This window comes from Corella eumyota, chromosome 1 (assembly GCF_963082875.1).
Source record: "Corella eumyota chromosome 1, kaCorEumy4.1, whole genome shotgun sequence".
Classification (NCBI taxonomy): Eukaryota; Metazoa; Chordata; class Ascidiacea; order Phlebobranchia; family Corellidae; genus Corella; species Corella eumyota.
Genome location: NC_137490.1, coordinates 1,353,113 through 1,374,567, shown reverse-complemented (window position 1 = coordinate 1,374,567; position 21,455 = coordinate 1,353,113). Strand labels below are relative to the sequence as shown.

The window sequence follows — 21,455 nt, the reverse complement described above, 5'->3', positions numbered from 1 at the left end:
ATTAAGAACATATATATATATACATATGTCTAATTTTTGGGCAAGCAAAATAAAACAGAAAACACCATTTGTGTTGTGCAGGCAAATTATTAGAAGCAAATATTAGTTGAGAGTTGAGACCATATTACAACAATTAAAATGCCAACCATAGGGCAAACTAACAACTAGTAAATGTTATAGTTAAATACCTGTGAAGTATAATCACTTATGATCCAAGGGAAAACTGGATATTGCATGAGATCGTTGTAAGATCGTCCAGCTAAGGTGTTTAAGTGCATCAAGTATTGAAAGTTACTTATTTCACCTCTCTAATAAAGATTAACATAAAAATTTAATTAACATTGCATTTTTGATTTTAATTAGTAAATCTATTCCGGAAAAGTACAAAATATTTGATTAATAATTGCCCTTTTTTTAGAAATTTTTATTTTTTTTTGTATATCTTTATCCTCGATGTGGGAAAGTCGAATGCGCGACTTAAACATAGAGTAACATCAGTTACTCCGACCCAGTCTCAAGTTGCCTGTATAAGTACCAATATTCTATCTAAAGTTAAAAAACAGTTTTTATATATAACAATTTAAAAAAAAAACTAGATTAGTTTAATAACTAAAACATGATTTGAAATCTTTTGATTAATTTTAATTAATAATAAATAAGTAAATAAATTTAATCATAAAGATATTAAATTAATCATTGCTTTAATAAACATACTGAATCATTTTAATATATATTCTAATTTCTTTAGTTTTATTATACCTACAAAATTCTGCTATATACATACTAAATAAGCATACTTAATAAATTAGTAAATAATGAAGAAAGTTTTAAACATAAATTTTATTCAAATAATTAAGTTTTAGAAAGATTAAAATCTTTATTCACCTCCCATCTGCTTGTAACAGTTTTTTCCCCAATCAAACTTGTTAGTAAAGTGGGTCCTTGTTGTTCAATATTTAAACCACTTCGTTGTCCTGATATTGAATCCTTGCCACGATCTGATAATGTGGTCGCATATGAAAAAAACCTGAAAGAAGTAATCAAAATCATGTAAAATATGAGGTTATTGGTTTAATGTTTAATCCTTACTGCCTTTATTTTGTGAAACTTTTAAGTAAGGCGTGTAAATGATATGAAAGCCTGCTTAGCCAAAAACCAATCAGTCAATAAGATATCAGACAAATATAATCTATAATATCCCAAATGCCAAAAGCAACTTAAGACTGGGTCAGGGTAACAGTTGTTACTCTATGTTTGGGTCATAAAGTATTTTTCTATATTGGAAATTGAAACATTTAAAAATTGTTGCATAATGTGATATAAAGAATATTAAAAAAAACTACAAAAAAATGACTATTAGAACTTATTTTAAAAAAGTAATACTTAAATGGCAGAATAGTAAAATATAACTTAATTACTAGGTATTAATTTAATCCAAAAAGTGGCATAGATTGGATCCTAAATTGTCACCTTTATTAAATCCTTTGTAATACAAGTTTAAAATAAAATTGACAAAATAAATCCATATATTAAAGCATAGTGGACAATATACATCATTTATGTTTAATTTACAGGTCTACAAAATTAATAAAACATAAAATAAAGAAGTAACAAATACTCACTTGTTATAAACCTTTGACCTTGTTCCTTGAGGGACAACCAATAAATAATTAGTTCCATCTTTATTGAATACTTCTAAAGCAATGTTCTGTACAAAACATTATTATTAAGTTAATGTTATATCACATAAAGCACTTACATATAAACTTATCATCTAAAGCTAATTATTTGTATGTTAGTACAGGTTATCCTAGGTTTCTAATATTCATATAAACATTAAACCTAAGTCAATTTGATAACACAGTGTTGTGCTAATTTTAACATTCTAAACATTTTTAATACAACATTTAAGAAACTACTTTTTTTTCTTTTTTTTGTACATATCTTTATCCTCGATGTAGGAAAGTCGAATGTGCGACTTAAACATAGAGTAATATCACTTACTTCGACCCAGCCTCGAGTTGCCTGTGGTAGTTTGGGATATTATAGATTATAATTGCCTGATAATTATGCTGCTGATTAAGTGTTGGCTCAGCAGGAGTCATACCGTTTATAGCGCCTTACTCAAGGGCGCTACAGCATGAGATATTACCTTAAAAAATAAAGTCTACTTAAATGAAAAAATAAATACATCCAAAAATCCTAATTTTTAACATAACCTACCTGTAGCAGATATCTTCTTTTTAGAACTTCCCTTATATCATTATAAGCAAATTTACTACACATTCTATTGAACGACTTCTTCTCATTTACTAAATTGTCTTGGCTACTTCTTGAAGCTGAGGGGATTATAGGGTCATGTCTAAAATCAAATTTAATTTAAAGATTTAACAAAAAAAATTATAATTTCAATTTAAAAAAACAAAGCTATTTGCTTATATTACAATATCTAATCATAACCCCAATTTTTTTAGCTTTTAATTTATCTTTAATGTTGGAAGGCTAACTTTACAACTTTATTATAGAATAACATTTGTTACCACAAACTTGTCCAAATTGCCTTTGTCAGTTTAAATATATCATTACAACTGATTTTAGTTTATAACCAAACTTAAAAAAAAAACAGATTCAATACATATTTAAAATTTAAAAAATATAATTAAGCATTTTTAAAGCCTGATATCTAATCATACTCAAGTTTACCTTACAATTTTGTAAATTTTTATGCAAATTTTACTTAAGTTGGTGGCATAAACTAACTAAAACAAAATTTTTAAACAAGTTTAAGTTACCATTTTTACAGTAATCAATTTAAAATGTACCGGTTAAGATATTTTATATCCTTTATGACCAATCAATGGGCACAGTATCATGGTATTATTAATTTACATTTTTACAGTATTCTACTTACTCTCCTTGTAGAAGTGATATATCCCTGATCTCCCTGCTTTTCAACATTGTAAACCCATCTATGATGTAATAATGATCACGACCAAACAATAACAAACCTTCGTATACATCCAATCCTTGAACTCTCGCTGAACGAAACATACTCCTAAAAAAATTTAAATTCATTTAAGAAAAAACTCTTTAAAATTTAATTAAAAAATGTTGAATTACAAAAACTGATACAAAAAATTAATGAATTGTAATTGAAAATTAAGCTTAAAAATATTTTTTTTTAAGATACACTTATACTTAATTAGTAATTTACATGAATATTAAAATCTATATATAATATAACATAGTGGACGATATAGATATTTGTGTATGTTTAATATATAGGTCTATAAAATAAATAAAACTGCAGTATGTAGTGTACAAGTAAATCATTACAGCCAGATATAAATTTAAAGTTGCAAGCATATAACGGTCAACTATAAGGCGGGCTATCAATTACTAATACTAAAAATCTAAATTTAAAATTTACAATAAAATTAGCAAATATAATAGATTAAGATGTTACCTTATTTTTTCTCCTTTTTCTAAAAGTTTTAGAATTGCCTGGTTGTCTGGTTTCTCTTGTTCTTGTGAAATAATATCCGATAAATTTGATTGTGATTTGGTAACACTGTTTTCAGTTTTGTTTGTGACATCACCATTTGTGACATCATCGCTATTTAAATTAGTTGAACTTTCATTGGAATCATTTTCTAATTTTTCAGATTTTTTTTCGATTTTTTCGACATCTTTATTTTCTGTTTCACAGTTGGTGGATTCTAGTTCATTGCCTTCTGATATTTTTTCAAGGTTGGGTGATTCTAGAACATGAAAAACAACATGTACTTAAGACAGTTTATATTTATTTACCCTTTTTTTATTTATTTTAAAATACAAATTGTATTAATAACTCGAGACTGGGTCGAGGTAACTGATGTTACTCTATGTTTAGGTCATAAAGTCGACCTTGCCACATCGAGAATAAATAAAAGAATAAATTATTTTTCTAAAATAAAAAAAAAATAAAAAATTAAAGATTTTTAATCACAATAATACCTTGTTTATTTTCATCTGAAACGCCATCAACTTGAGATACAGAACTTAAAGTTTGATGTCTAACAACACAACCACATAAATCACAGACTGTTACATCTTTGAAGTTGGACTTTACAGGACTTTTATCTGGGTTGGGTTGATTTTCTTGACAAATTAAACAAATATTCAAGATGGTTGCTTCTTCGTTATCTTCCTCCATTATATTAATCTCTTTATCTAAAAAATAAAATTAGTTAAAAATATTATTTAAAAAAATAGTCATTTATATATACAATAAAGCTTTGTAGACGATGTAGAAATATCCAATTTACAAGCTTACAAACTTAATAAAACTGTAGTCTGCGGTGTACAGGTAAATTATCGCGTGCAAATATTAGTTGAGAGTCATCACACCAATTAAAATCCCAACCTAGGGCGGGCCTAACCATTCCTTTAATAGCCTGTAATCTATGTTTATATGTATTACAAAATTAATGTTATATACCTTTTGTTTTTATAAAGATCCAAGATTACAAATATTTAAAGTGGATTTTTGAAAGGGGCTTTTTCAGGGCTTCCCCTTTCTTTTTTTTAATTAATTTTATATTTTTTTTTAAGTTGTTCAACTTAAAAAGTAGGTAAAATTATTTAAAGTTAAAACCATTTTTGTGTTTAGTGACACCTACTTTATTAATTTTTGAGTAAAAAAATACCTTAAAAAAATATGAGTATTATCGCAAGTTTAAATTTAATAATTTATATAAGTCTTAATTTTAATTTCCAGTTACACAGATTAGGTGAAATATAAATTAGAATATTAAATAGATAATTCTGTATGATTATAGGTTTAAATTTTGATAAAAATGAATTTAAAATCTAATTAATATAAACAACTAATTTTTATTTGTAAAACCAATGTTCTTTTTCTAACTAAAATTTATAATTGTAAATTATAAAATTGATTTAAACAAACCTTCTGAAGCTGGTACAAAAACGTCATCAACATTTTCACTTTTTTCCTCCATTTCCATAACAACAACTTCACTAATTTCCATATTTTCTTTAACAAGGTCGGGGTCATAATAAGGTGAAAGGCAATTTAATCTTCGATAATATTCCAAACTATCGCTACTCGTTGGCTTCTTGTGTTTAAGTTTCTAAAAAGTCAAAATTACTGAAGTTAGGGCTTAAGTTTGGATGGATATTTATAAGTAAATTAATCATATATAATTAACTGTGTTTGGACAATGTTAATTAACCTCAAAATATTATTATAAGAAGCAATTCAAAAAAGATTAACAATGTTATATTATCTATATAACATAAAGCTTAGTTGACAATATACATAGTAATATATATGACTTTAGGCCTTTAGGACATTATTTTGACTCTCGAAATAAAACACAACAGCTTGTTTGGTGCATTAGTAAAGTATCACGAACACATATTAGCTGCAACCACATTACGACAATTATAATGCATCCTGTAATGTAAGCAATTAACTAATCTATATATTTATATACACTAAAGCCTAGTGAATGATGTATATATATGTTTTTTTTTAATTTATAAGTCTACATAGTAAATAAAACTGCAGTTTGTGGTGTTTGGGTAAAGTATTACAGGCAGATATGAATTAAAAGTTGCAAACATATAGTAACAATTGAAATGCAGTCGGTAAAGTAGGCCTGATAAAGTATATACATTAATTGGGAATAAACAAATGTGCTACTACAAAAAACTAATGATTAAAATTTAAAAAAGACGAACTTACCAAAGTATCGAGTTGGGATTTACTTCGGTGAGGATACCTCTCGTAAAAGTTTTCATCCCTCGCCATTCTTTTCCTCATTCTGCACGGTCCCTCGGTTGAATCCAGCGCCCATTTGGTCAAAGGTTCGGGCTCTCTCGGTCCCCATATGCCACATTCACGCTGAAGTTCCTGTGACCGATGCGACCACTCTTTGGAGGCAAACTGGTTCACATGACGTTGGTCCTGAAATTTAAAATTTATAGAACTTCAAAAAAAAAAACTCCTATTTGTGGTGCATAAAAATATTTTTGATCACAATATTATCATAACTAGCAATTTGATACTAAACAGTTATTTAAGTTAAAAATACAGCATGTAAAGCAAAATGTTAAGGTTGTGTCAATAAAAGTTAATCAGAGTTTAAAATGCTAGGTTTGATTTCTATCTATCTCTAATTTAAAATAATGTGTTAATAACTCTTTGTTTAAAAAAAATAAATAAAAAGCTGCAACGTTTATGTTTTAAAATTTTAGAACTAAAAAAGTGTAAATAAAAAGATCAAATTCAAAAATTTTAAAATGTTATCTGTTTTTTAATTAAGTTTAAATAGCTTTGTGTTTTAAATAAAATTAATATTTAACCTGCTTGTAATCATCGTTTTGAATTCGGATCAAACTCCGAACGACTGAAATATGGTTTAACGTCCACAATGTGTTGTCCTGTAATACAATAATCTTGTTAGAATATTAAAACATTGATTTACATTTAAAAATAATAAGTACAACCAAAACAAATCTATTAAAATAAATGCCTTTCTTTATAATAAGTTAAAGAGGAAAAATAACAATAACTTAGCAATAAAAATATACTTTATAATATTAATCTTTTCAAACTACAGAAATAAAAAACTAACATAAAAAACAAAAACCTAAAAATACAACTTTTTAACCCAAAATCCTGATATATGTGTCACTTACAATATAAACAAAACTGTTATTTAACGAATAAAGTTATAAAAACCAGTATATAGAACAACCTGCAACATTTGAAAGCCAGATTCTAGTTCAAGTATGTACACATCATGTAATCTTAATGCTAACTCTAAATCTTTCCGAAAATCATCGAGGATATTAACAACAGCATTCACTGGACTGTTTTTTATCTCAGAACTAACAGAACCCCCCCAATTAGGGGTAGGTGGGTTAATAGGACTGGGTTGAACTGAGTTGGGGGCTGATTGGGATTTAAATACAAGGGGCTTGAATTGAAAACGGTCAAATAACGCCATTTTTTTTTGTTGTTGCTGTTGTTTAAGTCATTTTAAGTTAATTTAATTTCTGATTTTTGGTTGGTTTAGTTTTAACACTTTTGTTCTTTCTTTTAATTCCTTTATGATTCCCTTTTTTAATTTAATTTTAGGTTTATTATTTTGCTTTATTCAATTTTTAATTTAATATCATAACATCTAAAAAAAGGTTTAAAATTAATATAATACCACCCTTTATCTACTTATTTTTAATACAATTAGATCTTTGCTTTTTATTTCTATTACTAAATTCTCTTTTAAAAATATATATATTTGTTGTTATTTAATATTTTGCTTTAAATTAATTTTAAATTTAATAATAACATCTAAAAAATAGCTTATAATTAAATCCCTATTTAATAAAGATACAATAAATTTAAAAACATTAAAAATAAAACAAAAATTCTGCAAGAGGTTGTATAATAACAACCATTGTACAACACTTTTTAGTATAATATAAACCCTTTTTTAAGTTTTTTTTTTCCAAAATAACAATAACTTTTTAACTTTTCAGTTTTTAGTACAAAAACTTTTTTGCTCAACTTTTATTTTTCAGCACTTTTAACTCTGTCTACTAACTTTTAACAAACAATAAAAACCAAGAATACCAAGAAATAAAAACCACTTCTTCTATCGCAATAAAACGCTAAATAAACACGCGGTTTTAAGCATATACCTTATACGCTATACATTAACATATAACATGTATACACGCTTACTATATAACTTAATAACAAAGAAACAAAGTGCCTAAAAAATCGATGATTTAATAACCCAGTTTACCAAAATATATCTAGGCTTAAAACTTTAATAAGGCCTAAGGCTACGGTCTATCGCTGCTATAAGCTTAATAAATACACGCTGCTGTCTAGGAATCAAAACAACCCAAAAATTGTCATTTTTTTTTATTTTGACTTTGATATAAAAGCGATTTTTGTTTTTTTTCTGTTCTATTTAAATTGCTTGAAAAGTCTCAAATTTACGTAAAAATAGATTCTTAATGTAATTAAACCAACCCGCTAAAAATATTGACCTAAAATTCTATTTTACTCGCTTTTAAATCTCTAAAAATAACTCAAAACATAATAACACTGACCAACCCTATACTCCTCACTATTTTTATAAAGTTAAACCCACTTAAATTGTCACTGACTTGCTTAAGATAAAACGAGTAACTTTGACACGCGGTTAGGCTCAGTTGAGGCGGAACAATTCTTCTATATGACGTCATAGACATGATTGTTGTTATACAAAAGTCGTAACAAGGCGCTAGGATCGTCTGGAACGACTTTTTACTCATAATAAGTCAAATATTATGAAAATAAACTCGTTTAATAAACCATTAAACTTATTAACTGTGACGTAAATTGCTAACTCAGCGAAAATAACAAAGAAAAAAAAATTCCCGAAATAAACAAATTATTAAACTCGCTTATCGTGTTGCTATAGAAACATAAGTGACGTAAAAATTAAAACGCGAAAACTTTTGTTTTTTCATTGTTATGAACTTGTTTTATTTTGCAAAAACTGATGAATATTATTGGTTTTACTTTATTTCACATGGTTAGTAAAGCGTAAAGTTTAAATGGAAATTTTAGCTGGGTTATTTAAGGTTAAAAAAACAAAAAAACATTTTTTTATAAATTAAGATTTTAATATTAAAAATATAAATATTTTATTTTATTAGTTATATAATTTTTTTTATTTACAATTTTTTAATGTCAAAAAATTTATAGAAAATTAAGTAAATTTTTCAATTTTTATTATTTAAATTCCTATTTAAATATTGATTGTTAATAAAACCTTTGTTTAAATTAAATTATGACGTCATACCACAACCTAATTACACAATACTGTGAAACACGACAATGATCCCGCTATGACCTCATAATCAGCGACAATACCTTATAAGGAACCACGTGGTTTTGTGGTTAGTCAAAAGATCTAGTTACCAAAAATAAAAATCGGCAAAAAAAAGCTAATTTAAAAAGCAAACTTAATATAATTACTTTTACACTAAAAAAACGATTAAACATAATTATTTTTATACTTTTTTTACCAATAATATTTTTTAAAACTTATCAAAAACATATGTTGAAAAAATATTAACTTTTTTATTAACTTTCTATTCTTTTTTTTATATAAAAACAATAAAAATTATCTTAATTTATTTTGTCCATATAAGGTTTTGGTTTTGTTAAATCTGATGTTGTTATGGATTAAGATTAAGATAACACAATGACCTTTGTAAAACAAATTAATTAGTTTATAAAATAAACAAAAAACCTTGCCTTAAAAATTAATAAATTTTATCTGTTCTCCTAAACTTCTATGTTATTATAAAAACATTAAAGAATAAATTAAAAACTAAAACTACCAAAAAAAAATTATTATTATTTTTTACCAAAAAAATTAAATATTATTATATTACAAAACAACCATTAAAACTATACAAAAATATTAATAATCTTATCCAATAATTAACAAAACATAAAAATTTTTTTTTTTTTTTTCTTACCTTATCTATCAACTAGAATAATAAAATTCATAAATTTAAGGAGCTTAACAGAATTGAATTACCAAAAAAATAAAAAATTAATAAAAAAACATTTTTATGTACCTTAACTAGTATATAACAATAAACTCAATATAATAATAAAATGATTAAACTTGGAGGGTTATAGTTTACCTGTAAATTTAGATTCTTGGTAAAAATTAAACTTGGATCTTTTTTAATTTTCTTTCCACTTGTTATTGCACTGCTCATTCTTTTCATTAACTTCTGTTTAAAGTAAAATTAAATAAAGTAGTTTATAAAAAAATTCTTTCAATAAGATCATACTAGTTTTTTGTTTTTTATATTTTCCATAACATAAGCATCTTGCACCCTATACATAGAGTAACATTTGTTACCCTGACTCAGTCTTAAGTTGCCTTTGTCAGTTTTGAATATTATAGATTATAATTACCCGATAATTAAGCGGCTGATTAAGTATTATTGGCTTAGCAGAAGTTCATACCGTTTAAATCCTTACTTAAAGATGCTACAGCACGAAAGCAGTGAAGATCGAACTCAGGATCTTATGTAGTAAAGCCAAATGTTCTAAGCATTTACAAAAAACTGCAGGTCTGTATATCTTTTTGGTCTAACTCAAGAATGCCATGGCATAAAAGCAGCTGAAATCCAATTCAGGTCCCCAACGATAAGTACTACACCATGAACTCTTAATCTTATGATTTAACTTTGTTAAAACATCAAAACTTACTTGTTGTTGTAAAGGTGAGTCCTTAGAACTCCCCGCTAACACTTTCCTCTCATTGGTTAAATATAAAGACCATGATTTGTTAACCACATCTCTTATCTGAACTCTGGCTTGATCCAAGTTGCTCTGGTTCGATCCCAGGTCATGGAAGGTGGTCTAAAAAGTTTATGAGTTTATTTAAAAAAGAAAAATATTTTTGTAAAAAATTGTCTATTTAAAAAAAATAGAGATTATAGTTGGTTATGTTTTTATAAATAAATTTTCAAAATATGCATTGTTAACTTAGGGTTACAATGATTTTTCTACGTTTTTTTATTAAAGGTATTTTTTTAAGTATAACTAAATAATCACTACAACATAAAACTTGACTTAAAATTTTTTAGAAGTTTATTTTTAAAAAAATAAAATTTGGTAAAAAATGTTGTGTAGAACTTAAAATACACAGATATTTTATTAGGTCAAAAAAAATAAAGCTTTTTTAATGATTTTTACAATTGCACCAACAACCAAGAAAAAAGCTTAATTTAAAAAAAAGTCTAAAATATCTTATTTTTGAGTGATAAAATTTTAAAATAAATTAGCAGTTTGTATAATTATTTTTAAAAGTAAAATGCACCTTAACCTAAATATATTTATAAAGAAAAATGTTAGTTTTACCTTAAAATGATCAGATAACAGAGTTTTCTTTGAGCTAATTAATTCACTCCAAACTCTAGCTGCTGCCTGGTTTAAAAGTACTTGCCCTTTCTCATGTGGTGTAGGATCTGAAACATGGTCTTTATCTGTTTGACAACAAGAAAATATCTTAAATTTAGTACTAGTCAATAGCCAGCCCCATGTTCAAATTAACAATGTTGTAATATGATCGCAACTCTCAGCTAATGTTTGCCTGTGTTAATTAACCCATGTACCACGAACTGCAAACTTTTATTTATTTTAAATTGAACCCTTATTTTAAATCGGCCTATAAACTGAACATTGCCCACTAAGCTCAATTACTTATAAAAATAACCTTAATGTAAGACCCCTTATAGTAGGGAGAGTCTAATTTTTCTAACCCAGACAAAGCATCTTTCATAAATTTTTGATGGTAAAAAGTTAGCACATTTTGCACAATTTTTTATGAATACTTTTAAACAACAGAATTGAAAACCAGATTCCTAAATATACCGGTACAAAAATGGCCTTTTAAATTAAAAATCATAAGTAAAATTGAAATAAATATTAACCTGGTGATGTAACGTGCCAAGTTGTTTGTCTTAGTTCAGCTTCTAATCCAAAATCCTGGCCTTTGCTATAAAACAAAATTTAAAAAGGATGATTTTAATTTTTTGAAATGTTTCTAAATTATAAACCCTATTTAAAAGCCAGTTCTATAGTAGGCATTTTAATTTAAGCAATATAAACTTTCAACTTTTATTTGCTCACATTAATTTAACTTTGAAAATGCTTGAAATATATTAACTATATAAATTTATATTTGAAAGTATTCATTTAAATTAACTTACCAGTCTCCAGATATTTCAAATAGACAGTGGCACAAACATGAAAGAAAATTCATATCATTAAACTTGGGTCCAAATACAACATTTCTGTGGATGTAAAAATGTTTTAGAAACTTAAGATGATCAGTTAACTTAGCTGTGGTTAACTTAAATCAGTTAACTTATCAGTTAACTTAACTCAATCCAATAACAATTTACCCATAAATAATACATTTGCAAACATAGATTTACTTTTTTTACCCCAACCAAGTCTCGAGTTAATCTTTAACAGTTTAGGATATTATAGATCAAAATTGCCCGATAATTATGCTTCTGATTAAGTGCTGGCTCAACAAGAGTTTATACCAGTTATGGTGCCATACTGAAAGACTACACAATGTAAGCAGTGAGGCTCGAACTCATGACCTTATGTTGTAAAACCAAGTGTTCTAACCCCTACATGACTTCATCAGTGTGATATTTAGGCTGCCAATTGTTTTTTTGCATAGCAGCAGTTCATACATTTTAAAGTACCTTACTTTGGGGTGTTACATAACTAGAAACCTCCAGGATTAAAAAGCCAATGGTTCTAACTACCACATAAACCTGTTGGTGGTATATAGTACAGTTTACATGCACAGGAATTAATGTAAAATACCTGTTTGAAGTCAACCAATGCAGGATCTCAAGCACAGCCATTTGTTCAGATATGGCAAAATGTTGGCGCGATAAATTGTAGAAAATTAAGCGATACAAACTCTTGTACAAACTATCAAGTGCATGTAAACTAGCTGTAAATTAAATAAATTTAAAATTTTACAAAAATAAAAGTAAAAAATTAAACAGAACTAATAAAACATTTAAAAACTAAAGTGGATAAAATTAACGTCAAATTGTTTAATTAATAATAGTAAATATCTGTTTTGTTTTATATAAACAATTTTAGTATAAATAATAGTTCAGGAAATAAAAGATTGATTATGTAAATTAATTAAATATTTAGTATAAAATTAATTGGAAAAATAAATTATTTAAAACATTTAAAAACTAAAGAAGGTAAATTTTGATTTAAATTGTGTGATTAATAATAGTAGATATCTGTTTTGTTTTATGTAAACAATTAAGGTATATATAATAAAATTTAAACAGTTTTGGTTATACTTACGTTTATTGTGGCAGAGATGAATAAGACTAGAAACAAATTTAAATAACAGGGAAACATCTTTGACCGGAAAATCTAAAAAATAAAACACAAGATTTTAATTTTATTTTTTAAAGAACTAATCAAGTACAACTTTATACATTTTAACTTTGCAATTTATATATTTTAACTGGGTTATATTAAAACAGGAACCTATGTAAAATGAACTAAAATTGTATAACTATTAGTTGATAGCTATGGGCTTTATTTTAATTGTCAAAATATGGTTGATATGGTTGCAACTCTTAACTAATATTTGCCTGCGTTAATTTATCTGCGCACCACAAACGAGAGTTTAACTTATGTTGTAGGACTATAAATTGGTCATATATAAACATCATCCACTAAGCTTTAGATTTTTTTTACAATATCTAAAATAAAAATCAATTTTAAAACATTACAACTTACTTTGCCAGACTTTGTCAATAATCTTTGATGTAAGATAGGTAATATTAGTAGCAGTATGATAAGTCTTCATTAAAACCTCATATTTATATTCAGAATAACTTATTATTTGCTGTAATATTTCACTAAAGTATTCTTTATTACATGTTGTCGTGGACTTGTCTATATTGGCCTATAGTAAAAATTATAAATAAATATTAGAAATTATTATAAGATAACACATTTCACTGGTTGTATATATAATATTAAGTCAAAAATATGTAATATAACTATTCTAATATGAAGTAAATAACTAAAACAATTTTCTTTTGTATTTATTTATTCTTAATGTGGGAAGGTTGACTTTACAACCTAAACATAGAGTAACATTAGTTATCCCAACCCAGTCTCGAGTTGCCTTTGGTAGTATGGAATGTTAAAGATTAAAAATCCGCAATAATTAGGCCATTAATAAAGCTCATCAAAAGTTCGCACTGTTTATAGCGCCTTACTCAAGAGCACTAAACATAAAACAGTGGAAATCAAACTATTTTTAAATTGCATTAGAAAGAATAGTTTATTTGTAAAAGCAACTCTAAACTAGACCTGGTTAATATAAGTTGCCCCAATCGTTTAAGCTTTAAAGTTGGTATTACCACATTAAGGAAAAATAAATAAATAAACAACAAACATATATTTACCAAATATTCATTTTTTTACTTACATCAATAACTGAATCCATGACCTGCATACTTGATTTGTTTTTGGGCATAGATATAGCATCCCATAATATATTGTTAATAAACTTAAACAATTTAGTTCTTATTGGGTGCTGGGTTAAATGATTGGGGAAGTTGTTGTGAGTAATTGATGTGATGCTTAGTTGAGAGTTCTGTAAAAATAGCAATTTTCTTGGTTAATAAAATATCAACTTTTTTGTTATTTAATATAAATGCAGCTAATTTAAAAGCTTAATGATAATACTTAAACAGCCAATTTTAATATTTTGTTGGTTAAAAATTCTAAAAATACTAAAATTATACTTAAAATATGAACAAACAATATATTAATACCAAAAATACTGAAAAATAATACTATAAATTATAAATAGTTTAGTTTAAAACTTAATAACAGCAAAAAAAAATATTTTTAATAACAGAAAAAAAAATAAATAAAAAATTATAAGAACTATTAAAATGTTTTTTTAAATTAATAAAAAATACAAAACGCACTTACCAGTTTAAAAGAGTTAGAATTTGAAATTGGAAATAAAGAACTGATGATGGAACTTATAAGCTCATTGGAATAATATAAAACCGACATTTCTTTAATTGTGTATATTGAGGTTAATATTTCCAATATAGTGGCAGAATATTCATTTATCCAGTTTGTTTTATCTGATGTGGTATTTTCCTGAATAAAAATTATTTATTTTTTGTTTAGTTTAAAATGTAGTAACATTTTTCATTGAATAAAAATTAAAGATTTTGTTATTAGCATTATTAGATTTAAATAATAATTAGGTAGTGGTTAGAATGTATTTTTGTCCTATATAACCATGTGTGAAAATACCATGTAAAAATAAAATATACTGGATCGAATGGATTAAATATATATTAAACAAATATCAAATGTGAACGATATTAAAAGAGCAGCAAGAATTAAACCCCCAAACCCAACCCTTACCCAATGAAAATACACTTAATACATGTGACCCATTTAGTAACTATTTAATTTAATCATTCCTGTATATTTTATAGCTAAAGTGTAAAAACAATGAAATTTGTTTGTCAAGTTTTTACATTGCGTTGTTGAATGTAAATATATAAGCTAAATATTTATGATTACCAGTCTGTGTCCCTTACCAGATCTGATTTGTGCAAACTTTGAACATTATAAATTAAACTTACTTGCTGTAGTATATATCTTAACATGGAACACAGAACTTGTAATATTTCACTTCTCAAAACTTTTTGTTTTTCAGTTAGTTTTAAACTTGAAATTCGGTTCAGTTTGCTGCATATTGCTTCACTTGTAAACTAAAAAACATAATAAAAAACATCTTAATTACGATTTTCAATAAAACATGTATTTTGGTAGTGTGACCAGTAAATAGGATACCAAACAACACTTTATAAGATCTTAGGTTTAATCCCCACTGCTTCCAAGTCATAAAGTATAAACAAACTAGTAACTTAACTTATATAACCTTACTAAATCGTCATTTAAGATATCAACACTTTACAACAAAATATACCATTTTTCTTACAGCAATTATTAGTTAAAATACTACTATAAACTATGCATCATATATAGGCCCTATGCCAAATTCACCCATTTTTGGCATAAGATATAATTAGACCAAAACTCTGTTACTTACATCAATTTCCAAAATAGTTTTATCTTTCCCACCCAATACCAAATATACAAGCAAGAGTACAACGCTGGGGGAATCCCCATGACAAGCAAGGTTATGTTGTAATAATAGGAATCCAGGTACAATGGTTGCTTCCTTTAACACTGCTGGTTGACCTTGGAACATATCGTTTGATGATCTCATGTTAAAACCTAAAGTTTAAGGAAAAATAAATTTAAATTGACAAGCAAAATAAAACAGTTTTAATTAAAAATTCTGCTTAATTAAATACCTTTGGTAATTTATGAATTAAAAGAAATATATATCTGAAATTTAATTTAATTCCAACAAAAACACGTAAAATTTAAGTAACATTTAACAGAGATATTATTCTTAGTAATATTTGTATGCTATAGGTTTAATGTAGATTGCTGGATAGTGTATGTGCAAGTCCAATGCATAAGCATTTAAAATAAATAAAACTGCAGTTTGTGTGCATAGGTTAATTATCATGAGCAGAAATTAGACTATATTACAACAATTAAAATGCAGCTCATAAGGGGAGCAACTATCTAGCTTGTATAAAGTAGAGTGCAAAATAATATTTATTTAAGTGTGTTCATTTTACAGACAGTTAAAATAAAATTTGGTTAAGTGAAAAACCCCCACTAGCAAATGTATATTATGACTATATTAAGTGATTAACTGTTAACCAAGCAAATGGCAGGCATTTAACTAGTTACTATAAGGATAATAAACAAAAAACATACCAAGTAATGAATCAATTCTTTTATTTAACATCTCATCCGTTCCATTCAACCACCCCCCAAATACATCCCCACTTCTAAATCTATCCACAACATCATTTAAGTTGGGTTGTACAGAGTTAGGTGCTGTAGTGTTTGGTATGGTATGGTTGGATTGAAGTAAAAGGAATAGGAGTTTGATTGAATGTTTAACAGTGGTTGGGTGAAGGTTGGATTGCATGAAAAGAGGAATCCAGTCTAGACCGAGACTACTTTCAAACCTCTCATAAAATCTGAAGAAAAAACACAATTTATAATAAAAATATATATGAAAAAAATAATTGCAAATTTAATGATTTTTAAACATTCTGCAAATAATGCAAAAAAAATATATATTAAAAAAGGGCAAATTTAAATATATCTTTATCTTTTTTGAACCACTCGAAAAAAACTAAAAAAAAACTAACTTTTTAAGAATTAAATCTAAAGTAAAATAAAAATTACATATAAAATTGCCAATTATCATTATTTAGGTTAACACAAAAACTGCAAAAAAACTAAAATTATTGACATTTTTGTTGAACAAATACCTGTAAAAAACACTTGTAAAAACAACATTAATATAAAAAACAATATAATTATTATATCACCAACATATAGCATAATATTAAATTTAACTTACATATTATCAGTGGATGAGGTAAGGCAGTCAAAAAACATAATTAATATGGAGTTTCTGATACTTATATTTCTCGTGTTAACTGTGGATACATCTATGCTTGTTATACTAAGGTTTGTAGGAGAACCTAAAAAACGAGAATTTAATTTTTGTTAATTTATTAACAACCTTAAAATTTGAAAACTTTAAATCTTAAAGTTAAAACACTTGGCTTCTCTACTTGAAGTTCTGAGTTCAATCCCCACTACTTTCATGCTGCAGCGCCCTTGAGTAAGGAGCTATAAACGGTATGAACTGCTGAGCCAGCACCTAATCAGCAACATAATTATCGGGCAAATATAATCTATAATATCCCAAACTGCCACAGACAACAGAGACTAGGTCAGGGTAACTGATGTTACTAAAAATATAACTATCGGAATATTATATTTAACATGTAATTTTTAAAAAACAAATTAATTCACCATGAAAATCTTGTGGGCCATCATAAATTTCGACTTCTTTTTCCGATATATTTTCAACTGTGATTAAACTTACCGCAAATTGACCAACACTAAAACATAAAATTTGTTAATGAAAATTTATGCAAAATATTGAAATTATTTAATGTATATTTTTGTAATGTATAAAATGTATTATTAAACTTAAAAAGCTACCCAAAAAAGCTAAAAAAACTGTTTTTTTACACCAATAAAAATGCAAAATTTTAGATTTATTTAATTTTTATTTTTATCAAATATAAAAGGTATTAAACTAAAAAAAAGAACTGCTTAAGAATTCAAAAAAACTAATCTTTTACAAGTCATAAAAATGTGAAATTTTAGATTTATTCAATGTATTAAAATAAAAAACTACTTAAAAAAATTTAAAAAGAAAGTTTTTTCTTTAATAAAAAACTCAATAAAAAATCGATTTTAATAAAAAAAAAGTTTTAAATTGATTTAATTCATATTTTTATCATACAGAAAATATATTCAACTACAAAAAAAACTGAAAACAGGTATTTTTCTTTTTTTAAAAACAAATCAAAATTTTAATTTTTTATTTAAACAACTTTAACCTACTCACCAGACAATATCGTCAGCGTACATGTTAAAGTTAAGTAGGGATTGTACAACTTTGAGTATTGTGGTAACGGTTTTATGAGATAAACTGGCATCAGAATAAATAAAGTGGATGCAGCGGAACAACATCCCAATATCATGGAATATTTTATGATTAGCTTCACTATTACTGTAAAATTAAAAAATAAAAAGTTTATGATTTTTGTAAAAATATTAATAAAATTATAGTTATAGTTCTTTTAATGATAAAAATCATTTAGATACAGTTGTTTTAATTGCATTATTAAAAAATTTGAATAGAACCAAAGTATACATGCGTGTATATTTATCCTAATTCTCATAGCCAATTAGAATTTTATTAAAGCTCACCAAAAAATATAACCAAAAAAAATGAATAAATTAGCTTAAAATTTAAAATAAACGAATTAAATATAAAAAATGTTATATAATGATGCTTAGTGGCAGATGTATAATTATGTTAGCCCAGTTATAGGCCCACAAAAAAAATAAACTGCTGTTTGTGGTGCGCAGATTAATTATCGCGGACAAATATCGGTTGAAAGTTGCGACTATATTATGACGATTTAAAAAGCAGACTGTTGGATGGACCTTCAACTAGTTTAATTAATAGACCTAAATGATACAAAAAGTTTACAAATTAAACCAACAAATAAGTAATTATTAAGGCAAAGTTATTCTAAATACAAAAATAACTCACCTAGTTTCATTCAGTAATTCCAAAAAATGATCAAACAGAGATTTCTGCAACTCATAAGGAGCGTTATGCCAGACCTCTAAATCACATAAAAGATCCTCAAAAGCTGACAAGTTCAATATAGAAGTTGCTTCATGGTTGGAATCTACAGTACCAGATAGTGAGAAGGCAAGATGTAATATGTTGGTGTTTAGGAGATCTCGTTTTGCTTTTAAATGCATGCCAAGCGCCTGTAAATATATTAAAACAGTTTAGTTTTACAGTTTGGCAATTACATATAAGTTAAATGCTTTTGAAGAGCTTTAAATATATAATACTACAAAATATAGGATAAAATATCTAAGTTAATAAAATAAAAAACATTTGTATTTGCATGAATGCCAAGAACCTGATTTAAACAACTTATATTATATATAAATTTTATACAGATTCAATAGGTTGTTTATTATTTTTAGAACATTTTTAAGAATATTTATTATTTTTATACAGTTTGATGATTACAATTAAGTCCATTTTAAATATTTTAGAAATTTGTACTAAAAAAAAGTAATAATGGTTAAATGTAACACAATAAAACTGATTTGAATTTTTTTTTCATATAAAGCAAATTAAGTAAGCCATAAAAAATTAAAAAAATGTAATTCTTAGGAAAAAATTTTTAAATTAGGATTACCTGATAGCCTCTGTTTTTCTCCATCTCTAGTGCAGCCCAGTGGTCACTTTTAACGACACAGACGAGGAACTTAACAGCAGCATACAAGCCTTCAATATTGTTGGACATTGAGACTAGTTCCAAGCAAACTGAAACTCCTCCAACATCCTGTTAATAAATATTTAAAGGTTTAATATTTAGATAGTGGCTTAAGTGAATATGCATCTTTACATAGAGCAATATGTTTGTGTAATACTACTCTTATGGCATTTCAAGTAAGGCCCAATATTCATGTTGTAGTTGTAGTGTTTTCAAAGCAGGGTCTTAATTGTACTTTTAAAATCACAACTTAATTAGTGTTAAATAGCGGGCAACAAAGTAAAGGCAATAAGATTCTATTAAAGGCACTAAAATTTATGCACTTGAGGTCATGGGTTTGATTTCTTTTGTTTTCATGATACAGCATTCATGGTTCTTAGTTTAACCCCTACTTTTGCCATGTTGTATTATAATTAATACAATCCCCAACTATCAAGGTTAACTTGAGACTGAGTCGGGGTAACAATTGCTACTCTATGTATAGGTTGTGAAGCTAGCTCCCTACACCATAACTAAACTTTATTTAATAAGGTCAATAATATCTACAAAATATTCACAAGAGTAATTTACCTGTAAAACTTGACATATTCCTTCAGGTATAAAACATCTTGGTGCATCTCTATAACAATCCCCTAACACAAAAGCACCATAAGATTTACTTACAGAGTTAATGGGGGTTGAGTTTGTGTAGGTTTGAACCATTTCCATGTTGTCATTTGAATCCAAGTTTAACTAAAAGTTAAAACAATTTTAAGAACATGGAAAATATAAATCAAGATATTATTATAGGATGAAAGCATAATAAAGTGGGTAAAATATTTGGCTTTACTGCATTAGATCCTGGATTTGATCCCCACTGTTTCTATGCTGCAGTACCTTAATGTAAGGCACTATTAATGATGGGAATTCCTGCTAAGTTAAAAAGCATCAGCAGATTAATTATCAGGCAATTTTAATCTATAATATACCAAACTACAAAAGTCAACTTGAGACTGAGTCAGGGTAACATTTGTTAACTCGTTTAGGTCAAGAGTCAACTTTTCTAAATCAAGGATAAATAATTATCAAAAATTAGGTTATAAGTTATATAAGAAATTTATTGTTTTTTTTTTGTATATATCTTTATCCTCGATGTGGGAAAGTCAAATGTGCGACCTAAACATAGGGTAACATCAGTTCCTCCGACCCAGTCTCGAGTTGTCTGTTCCAGTTTGGGATATAATAGATTATAATTGCCCAATGATTATGCTGCTGATTAAATGAAGGCTCAGCAGGAGTTCGTACCGTATATAGAACCTTACTAAAGGGCGCTACAGCATGAGCTCAGTGGGGAATGAACCCACGACCTCATGTGTGGTGTAGCAAGTGTTCTAACCACTACACAAAGATGCCGGTCAATAAAGGGGAGAAAAATTAAAACAGACCAACAAAAAAAATAATTTTTTGCCTTATATATTAGTTTCATACCTGACTGATAATAGATTTAACATCAACTTTTTGGCAGGTTTTCCACAATGTTGAAATATTTAAATTCTTGTTTAATTTAGGTTGAAAGGAGAAACAAACATGATCTTCAGGAAACAAACTATCAACATTACCATCTAAAATATATAAAATATTATTACTTGTGTTCAATATACTAAATCTTGGTATTATAATTTAAAAAATAGTTAAATTGGCCTAAGAAATTAAAACTTAAATTCCAATATCATAATCCACACTACTTATGAAAAAGTATCACACTTACTTAATATTATAATTCAATTACAATATTATAA

At 26.5% G+C, this 21,455-nt stretch overlaps 1 protein-coding gene across 1 annotated transcript in view; it reads right to left on the bottom strand.

Moving 5' to 3' along the window:
* LOC145763843 (WD repeat and FYVE domain-containing protein 3-like) overlaps positions 1 to 21,455 on the bottom strand; it is a 46,722-nt gene that overhangs the window by 9,859 nt on the left and 15,408 nt on the right. The window contains exons 27-56 of the mRNA XM_082575378.1: positions 21,145 to 21,278; positions 20,248 to 20,409; positions 19,600 to 19,746; positions 18,930 to 19,156; positions 18,216 to 18,380; positions 17,612 to 17,700; positions 17,151 to 17,274; positions 16,493 to 16,761; positions 15,747 to 15,934; positions 15,277 to 15,405; positions 14,603 to 14,779; positions 14,091 to 14,258; positions 13,391 to 13,559; positions 12,947 to 13,018; positions 12,440 to 12,572; positions 11,806 to 11,889; positions 11,527 to 11,591; positions 10,955 to 11,079; positions 10,301 to 10,453; positions 9,724 to 9,816; positions 6,370 to 6,447; positions 5,750 to 5,971; positions 4,949 to 5,132; positions 3,997 to 4,212; positions 3,467 to 3,761; positions 2,912 to 3,055; positions 2,224 to 2,362; positions 1,623 to 1,708; positions 886 to 1,027; positions 189 to 308 (exon numbers count right to left, since the gene is read on the bottom strand). Of these exons, the coding sequence (XP_082431504.1) occupies positions 189 to 308; positions 886 to 1,027; positions 1,623 to 1,708; positions 2,224 to 2,362; positions 2,912 to 3,055; positions 3,467 to 3,761; positions 3,997 to 4,212; positions 4,949 to 5,132; positions 5,750 to 5,971; positions 6,370 to 6,447; positions 9,724 to 9,816; positions 10,301 to 10,453; positions 10,955 to 11,079; positions 11,527 to 11,591; positions 11,806 to 11,889; positions 12,440 to 12,572; positions 12,947 to 13,018; positions 13,391 to 13,559; positions 14,091 to 14,258; positions 14,603 to 14,779; positions 15,277 to 15,405; positions 15,747 to 15,934; positions 16,493 to 16,761; positions 17,151 to 17,274; positions 17,612 to 17,700; positions 18,216 to 18,380; positions 18,930 to 19,156; positions 19,600 to 19,746; positions 20,248 to 20,409; positions 21,145 to 21,278 (4,499 nt within the window). The remainder of the gene's footprint in view (positions 1 to 188; positions 309 to 885; positions 1,028 to 1,622; positions 1,709 to 2,223; positions 2,363 to 2,911; positions 3,056 to 3,466; positions 3,762 to 3,996; positions 4,213 to 4,948; positions 5,133 to 5,749; positions 5,972 to 6,369; positions 6,448 to 9,723; positions 9,817 to 10,300; positions 10,454 to 10,954; positions 11,080 to 11,526; positions 11,592 to 11,805; positions 11,890 to 12,439; positions 12,573 to 12,946; positions 13,019 to 13,390; positions 13,560 to 14,090; positions 14,259 to 14,602; positions 14,780 to 15,276; positions 15,406 to 15,746; positions 15,935 to 16,492; positions 16,762 to 17,150; positions 17,275 to 17,611; positions 17,701 to 18,215; positions 18,381 to 18,929; positions 19,157 to 19,599; positions 19,747 to 20,247; positions 20,410 to 21,144; positions 21,279 to 21,455) is intronic.